General features: G+C 43.8%; 1 protein-coding gene across 1 annotated transcript; it reads left to right on the top strand.

Moving 5' to 3' along the window:
• Nucleotides 1-3,852: 3,852 nt before the first annotated feature.
• On the top strand, nt 3,853-4,944 carry LOC118092940 (chemerin-like receptor 1). Its single transcript, XM_035131620.2, has one exon. It carries the CDS (start codon nt 3,859-3,861, stop codon nt 4,942-4,944), a length of 1,086 nt encoding a protein of 361 aa, XP_034987511.2. The 5' UTR covers nt 3,853-3,858.
• Nucleotides 4,945-8,513: the final 3,569 nt, after the last annotated feature.

Here is an 8,513-nt window from a genome sequence, read left to right as displayed (position 1 = left end):
ATAGCCAATCCGGGGGAAGCGATCGGGGCCTCCCTACCTTGCCTCGCACGCTATTGGCTGAGAGAGTTCGAGCTCCCTTTAGAACGAATGCACAAGCTCTGCCCCTGATCAGAGCTGCCAGTTTTGATCGTCAGTGCTTTTCTTTTTTTTTGCACTTCGGGCAGAGTGCCTTTGAGCATACGCAGAGTACTTTTTCTTTCTTTCAGGAAAACATTTATTGGGCAGCCGTTCCACCAGTGGAAGAGAAAGGGAAGCAGGCGGCTCATCTTTGCAAAACAAAACCAAAACAAACCCAGCTCCATCTGGCACCTCCTGCCTCTGAACCGCGCCAGCTGGCCATCATAGGAGCTGTTAAGAAATTTGGGCTCGTGTTTCGTTTTTCCTCTTCCCTCCCTGTCCCTTTTCCCCTGTGTGTCTTTGAAAAAGAAATAAAAATATTGGAAGCCTGTAGGGCAGAGACTGTCCTGTGTTGACTGGTTGTATGTAAGCAGATCCGGGAGCCATTTTGGCAGAAGAGCGGGATACAAATGCTCTCTCTATATATATTTATTCAAAGACATAATGAGAAGGTGTACCTGAACATGTGTAGCCTTTTTTTTTTTAAGCCTTTTCATTTATTATTTACTAATAGACCGTTTTCCCCAAAGAGGGGCCCTGGTATTAAAATACAAGAAGCAAACAATGTTTGAAACAAAATAACAAGTTTAAATAAAAATAAAACACTAAAAAAATGAACCCAAGAAACAGAATTGAACCCACCAGCAAAAGTAGTGTGCCTTTGGTTTTAACAGGTTTATTTATTTACCTCTCTGCAATGTTTGAAACATCTCTATGTGGGACAAGAAGCTCTATGTGGGACAAGAAGCTCTATGTGGAACAAGAAGCTCTATGTGGGACAAATCTCTATGTGGGACAAGAAGCTACAGTTAGAACTGGATATGGAACAACTGATTGGTTCAAAATTGGGAAAGGAGTACGACAAGGTTGTATATTGTCTCCCTGCTTATTTAACTTATATGCAGAATTCATCATGCGAAAGGCTGGACTAGATGAATCCCAAGCAGGAATTAAGATTGCCGGAAGAAATATCAACAACCTCAGATATGCAGATGACACAACCTTGATGGCAGAAAGTGAGGAGGAATTAAAGAACCTTTTAATGAGGGTGAAAGAGGAGAGCGCAAAATATGGTCTGAAGCTCAACATCAAAAAAACCAAGATCATGGCCACTGGTCCCATCACCTCCTGGCAAATAGAAGGGGAAGAAATGGAGGCAGTGAGAGATTTTACTTTCTTGGGCTCCTTGATCACTGCAGATGGTGACAGCGGTCACGAAATTAAAAGACGCCTGCTTCTTGGGAGGAAAGCAATGACAAACCTAGACAGCATCTTAAAAAGCAGAGACATCACCTTGCCGACAAAGGTCCGTATAGTTAAAGCTATGGTTTTCCCAGTAGTGATGTATGGAAGTGAGAGCTGGACCATAAAGAAGAATTGATGCTTTTGAATTATGGTGCTGGAGGAGACTCTTGAGAGTCCCATGGACTGCTAGAAGATCAAACCTATCAATTCTTAAGGAAATCAGCCCTGAGTGCTCCCTGGAAGGACAGATCGTGAAGCTGAGGCTCCAATACTTTGGCCACCTCATGAGAAGAGAAGAATCCTTGGAAAAGACCCTGATGTTGGGAAAGATTGAGGGCACTAGGAGAAGGGGACGACAGAGGACAAGATGGTTGGACAGTGTTCTCGAAGCTACGAACATGAGTTTGACCAAACTACGGGAGGCAGTGCAAGACAGGAGTGCCTGGCGTGCTATGGTCCATGGGGTCACGAAGAGTCGGACACGACTAAACGACTAAACAACAACGTTTGAAACAAAAGAACAAGTTTAAATAAAAATAAAACACTAAAAAACTGAACCCAATAAACAGAATTGAACTCACCAGCAAAAGTAGTGTGCCTTTGGTTTTAACAGGTTTATTTAATTACATCTCTGCATTCCTACAAGGTGCCCAAGGTAACATACAGTGGTACCTCGGTTTACCACAATTGGTTCCGGAAGTCTGTATTTAACCTGAAGCGTACTTAACCTGAAGCGAACTTTCCCATTGAAAGTAATGGAAAGTGAATTAATCCGTTCCAGATGGCTCAGCGGTGTTTGTAAACCGAGGTGGTTGTAAACAAAGGTATGACCATATATGGTTCTGTTCCTCCCTATTTAATCCTCACAACAACCCTATTAAGTAGATTAGGCTGAAAGGGAGTGACTGGCCCAAGGTCAACCAGTGAGCTTCATGGCTGAGTGGGGATTTGAACCCTGGTGTCCCAGATCCTAGTATGACGCTCTCTAACCACTACACCCTTGGCAATCAATACATACTTTTGTAGGTACAAGACTACTTCATCCGATGCAAGGTTTTTAAAACCACTCTTCATAACATACAGAAGAGTCCTGCAGGCTGCTTTCTTCCCTGAAGAATACCACCTTTCCTCTAGCAAAAAATAAAAAAATGTTGAAACACTGGCAATACCTGGTGACAGGTGAAAACAACAAGCAACTCTGAACCTCCTCCTGGGGAGGATAAGCTGATCAGATTGACAGCCTAGAGCAGGGGTCAGCAAACTTTTTCAGCAGGGGGCCAGTCCACTGTCCTTCAGACCTTGTGGGGGGCCGGACTATATTTTGGGGGAAAAAAAGAATGAATTCCTATGCCCCACATATAACCCAGAGATGCATTTTAAATAAAAGGACACATGATTCGACTAATGTAAAAACACGCTGATTCCTGGACAATGCGCGGGCCGGATGTAGAAGGCGATTGGGCAGGATCTGGCCCCCAGGCCTTAGTTTGCCTACCCATGGCCTAGAGGGCTGCTTCACATGCATTTCCCACCCTGAAAGTATTTCAGTGCAGGAAGCAACACACAACATATACTGTCTACGCTCCTTGAAAATATACTGCCTGTGACAATGGAGGGAATACACAGCTTTAGTAGTCATTGATTTATCCTTCAATCCTCTTTTAAAGCCATCCCAGTTGGTGACCAAAATAAAAACATGCAGCATATTATAACTAGTCCAAGGGTTAAATTCCATTAATAGCATGTAGGGGAAGAAGAGGTTGGAATAAATTAGATTCTCAAAATTCCCCTAAACAGAGACATGTGGAAAGAAGAAGGAAAAGATTCAGGCCAAGATTATTCACCGCTGGGAAGGACTCTCTGTTAAAGTCTTCTAGAGAAAACTATTTAGATTGCTCCAGGAACTGGAACCAGCAAAGACATCTGTTGGAAGAGGCAAAAAGAAGGGGTGAGTCTTCCTGATCCCTGTCTTAGCCATTAGTATAAAATAAAATAAAATAAAATTTTTATGTATTTTTATTAGCAACTAGAGAGATGGGGGAAAGATATGGTCTGGTGGCACTGGTGTAGTGGCGATAAATTTTATTTAGCTATAACGAAGAAGCCACAAAAGTTGCCAAAATAACAACACAAGTAATATATAAATCTGAATGATCAAGGAGCAGAAATAGAACGTCAAAGCTTAAAAAGATGAACAGCAATAATTCACCCACTATAGAAATATTTAGCAGCAAATACTCAAATTTCAATACAATCCTTTTTAAAAAGATCATTGTTTAAGGCCAACCGAGGCAAAGGTTGCCTTAGTTCAATTAAACTCTTTAATTCGCAACAATAAATTCCAATTTCAGTTGGATTGACATTGCAGACAGTTCCAATAACTAACATAGCTAACCCTGTATTTTCTTCCCTGATCGGCTTTTCCTGAAGTATTTCTTTTCTCAAATATTTGGAAGGTTTTTATAAGACTTCAGGAGGATGAATACTTCACTGGGAATGGAGAACAGCTCTTCGTCGACCTTCCTGTCCAATTTGACCTGGTGGCAGGAGAACACCACCTCTTCTCACACCGACCACTACCTGGGCCTTCAAAAACACATGCACCTCCTGTCCATAGCGATTTACAGCGTTGCATGTCTCCTCGGGGTGACTGGGAACGGCCTAGTGATCTGGATTGCAGGCTTCAAGATGAAGAAGACGGTGAACGTAGTCTGGTTTCTCAACCTGGCCATTGCGGATTTCGTCTTCACATTTTTTCTGCCCTTCAGCATCGCCTACACATCTCTGGGCTTCCACTGGCCTTTTGGGAAACTTCTATGCAAGCTGAACAGCACCATTGCCTTCCTGAACATGTTTGCCAGTGTCTTCCTCTTGATGATCATTAGCATGGATCGGTGTGCTCTGGTCATCTACCCAGTATGGTCCAGAAACTACCGAACCACAAAGCTGGCATATGGCATTGCTCTGGTGACATGGATCACAGCTTTCATCATCAGCTCTCCGTACCTAATTTTTCGAGACACCGCAACCAACTCCAGGAACGTAACCAGCTGCTTCAATAACTTTGCTCTGTCCGACAGTTACAATACCGAGGAGACACGAAGGCTCTGGAGGATGAGGCACAAAGCTATGATCATATCCAGGTTCCTGTTTGGTTTCCTCTTTCCTTTCACCGTGATCTTGGTCTGCTACAGCATCGTGGCAGTCAGGATGAAACGGAGACGTCTAACCAAGTCCACCAAACCTTTCAGGATCATCATAGCGGTGACAGTGTCGTTTTTCCTCTGCTATTTCCCATATCACATCTTCTCCTTGCTAGAGATGTCCAAGAGTTCTGCAAATCATGAACTCAAGATGGCTTTGTTCTTGGGAATCCCTTTGGCCTCCAGTTTGGCGTTCTTCAACAGCTGCATCAACCCCATCCTTTATGTGTTTGTAGGGCAGAAGAAGTTCCGTCAGTCGGTAATCGTGGCCTTTGAGGGGGCTTTTGGAGAGGACTTTATCCTGTCTCTATCCAGCAAGAGAAAATCTAGATCCATCTCTCAGGTAGAGATTCAGGTGACATCTGAAGTCAGCAGATGATGGAAGACATCTGCTGCCAAATTAACCACAAAGGCCCATTATTCAATTGGTCCTTGTTTATGTTTCATATGTACATCCATGCACACAAACTCACTGGGGTCTTCTTGATTTTGCTGGGTTTCCACAACTTGGAATCACATTGCCCTTTGCCAAAACAGTTACGGTACTAGCACAAGTGGTTACTGTGCGTATGACTCTTCCAAATAACGTTTTCTAAAGGCATTTCCAAACTGTTGCTAGTTTGCAAGTGGGATTCAAGTGCATACCACAAATTTAGGTTCTGCAGTTAAAGCTGATTTGATGTTCTTGCTTTACAAACCTGTTTTCCCCTCCCCACTAAAAAAAATCAAATCAAAACTTTTTGCCATAAGGAAAGTGATGGAGATAAAGCACTGCAAATTTTGGAACAAAATAAAAATAAAATAGAAAAATTCCTTCCAGTAGCACCTCAGAGACCAACTAAGTTTGTCATTGGTATGAGCTTTCATGTGCATGCACACTTCTTCAGATATCTGAATAAATTAGATTCTCGAAATTCCCCTAAACACAGATGTTGCTCTTACCAATGAAATTGCTCATACCAATGACAAACTTAGTTGGTCTCTAGGGTGCTAGTGGAAGGAATTTTTCTATTTTATTTTTATTTTGTTTCGACGGCAGACCAACACGGCTACCTAACTGTAACTGCAAATTTTTGGGTTAGCAATTGCTTGATACAGCATCATATAACTTCCCCCAAAACAAATCAGAATGAATGCTCGGTAAAAGTCAGTATGACCTCCTTGAAAACTTTGAGCAAATGTATCAGGATGAATGCTCACTATTATTTAATATTTTATTTTGTCTTAATAAAGATTGTAGATTTTTTTCTTAATAGATCAACACAATGGCCTATGATTTTCTTTTTCTTATGGCTTCTTCAAACCAGTGGATGGATACCCCAATGGGTTTGCAGAGGGGAGGACCATAGACCAGTGGTAGAAAATCTACCTATCATGCAGAAGGTCTCATGTTCAATCCCCAGCATCTCCAAGCAGGGTCGAAAGAGACTCCCTGGCTGAAAACCCTGAAGAGCTGCTGCCAGTCAGTGTAGACAGTACCATGCAAGATAGACCAATTATCTGATTCAGTATAAGGCTTCCTAGGTTCCTAGGTTCCATTATCCTGCAAGTCCCATTCACAGACAATACTGTCATAGTTAATGTATTGTGCACGCCAGCCCAGTCTTTGAGTGGTACGAGATTCCAGGGGTTCCTGCGCTTACCCAGGGTTTATGTTATGAGGTATAGCAGAGACTGTGGTGTCTTTAGGATATATGGGTTATTTATACATATATACAACCCGACAGAGGGGTTCGCAGCAATAACACCCCAAGAGGGTCTTGCCACAGCCTTGGATTCCATAAGAAACCAGGCATAGCTGCGTCTCCCAAGTGCCTAACCTGCAGCCCGCCATCATTCAGCTCCCATCTTTGCCCTGTCTTTCTAACTATCAGCGAGTTGAGGGGGGGGGATCCATTTGCCATCTGGCACAGAGCCACTTACTTTACTACATTAATACCATATACTGTACTTAATAACCATGACGTCACCAGGAAGCTAGCCTGGCTATTCCAGGAATTGAATCAGTGCTGGATCCAGAAATTAGAAGCAGAGGTAAGGCATACAGCTTACCCGCCTCCTGAAACTCGTAACAGTATATTACTATAACCCTCGAAATAACCATTTACGGTAGTTGCGTCTCTCATTTGTTGGTTCGAAGAAGAAACACACCTGTACTTTTATTAAATACCGGGTACATAACAATCTTTTAACAAACAGCTGGATTTCACATTGGCCTTCAGGTGATGACACACATATTGGGCTGCACCCCAACCTATCACCATATTCTGGAGCAAACGATCACTTTTTTCTTTAATTGTTACTGTAATCTAGGATTTTTATTACGGGGATGAGAATGGTTTCAAAGAGGACAGAATACAAGAAAGAGAGGAAGAATGATGAATGAATTGTGTCGGGGGTGGGGGTGGGGAATACAATTAAAATACTTGGGTCTCCTGTTGCTGTGATAGAGATTTCTGTCCCTAACATTTCCAGGTAAGTCTGGAAAAGTCCCTTGCCCGAAACCTTTGTGAGATGATGTCAGCCGAGGCGGACAATTCTGAGCTAGCTAGACAGATAGTCTGACTAGGATAAGGCTGATTCCTATGTTCCTAAAGACAGCTCTAGAGAAATTCCCTTTCCTGCTTCCCTTGTGCAACTCATCTTTCAAGGTCTTTTAAACTTTAACATATGACTTTGAAAGGGGTGTGGAGTGGGTGGGAAGGCTTTCGCAAAGCTCGAGGCAATTTTGTCCTGCAAAGCTGTTTGCAGTTCTTGAGAAACCGTGTCCAGTCCTGATGACTGGGAAAGTTGGCAGGTGCCTGAAGATGGGAGCGGCGTTCCCGGAGGTTGGCCTTTGAGAGGATAGACTACTGTAGTAGCGGATGAAAAGGAGAGCTGTTGCCCCTTGATTGGGTGGAAAGCAGTGAGGCCAACTAAACTTGGAGCCAGAGCCAATGACAGGGGGAGCCCTCTAATTCTAGATCTGCCCTCATCTCGTGGTGGTTGGTGCCCACTGGGACTGGTGGGCTGGAAGGCAGGGAGAGAAGCAGAGAAAGCTATTGCTCATGGCAGACAGAGTCAACTAGCTCTAGTTTTGTCCCCATTCTTCTCCATGTTGAGCAGAGCATGAGACTCTTGATCTGAGGGTCATGGATTCGAGCCCCAAGTTGGGTGACAGATTCCTGCACTGCAAGGCGTTGGACCCACATGGTCCCTACCAACTCTATGGTTCTGTGAGTTCTGCAAAACCAGCAGAAGGAAGAGGAGGAAGTCAACAGGCAGTGCCACTGGTTGTAAGCAAGAAGGCAGGTAGAGCCTCGCTGAGGGAAGTGTGAGGTTGGTGGGGCAGTGCCAGCCTCCGCTGTCCCCATCTCCCTTCCTCCTGAGTTCTACAAGGGCAAAACTGAGACGGAGGAGGAAGCTGACAGCCAGGGGCACCTCTTGGGATGGATGAAAGCAGGAGGGGCTGGCTAAGGGCAGACTGAAGCTGGTGGGGCAGGGCCCCATTCACCCTAATGGATCACCTTCCACCAGCCACAGGGGTACGTCAAACCACTTAGTGTCAGTAAAAAGCAAGCATATCGGCAGAGGCGAGCATAAAAGGAAAGTTACTCTGCCAGAAGGACAGAAAGAATGAGTGGCAATTTGATGGGCATGGGAGGTCTGCTGAATCCTACAGCTTTTTCTGTAGGGTCTTTTTGCTCCACAATAAATGTGTGGCTGTGTTACTCAATTGCTGCAGAGGACCCAGATGTCTTTGCTCAAGGGAAATCAAATTTCCCCAGCATCAAACTGTGGTTACACAATTGTTATTGACACTGCCTGGATTTGTTCAGTAAATTCACCAAGTAATCTCTTCTCTTCTCTCTCTTCCCATCTGAAAGTAGTTCCTATAAATACTGAGTGAACTGAATGTGATTTAAGTTCCTTCTGCAATGGAATTTTAGGTTATTTTAAATTCAATTC

The sequence above is a fragment of the Zootoca vivipara genome, chromosome 14 (genome assembly GCF_963506605.1).
Source record: "Zootoca vivipara chromosome 14, rZooViv1.1, whole genome shotgun sequence".
NCBI lineage: Eukaryota > Metazoa > Chordata > Lepidosauria > Squamata > Lacertidae > Zootoca > Zootoca vivipara.
This window is presented reverse-complemented; position numbering and strand designations above follow the sequence as displayed.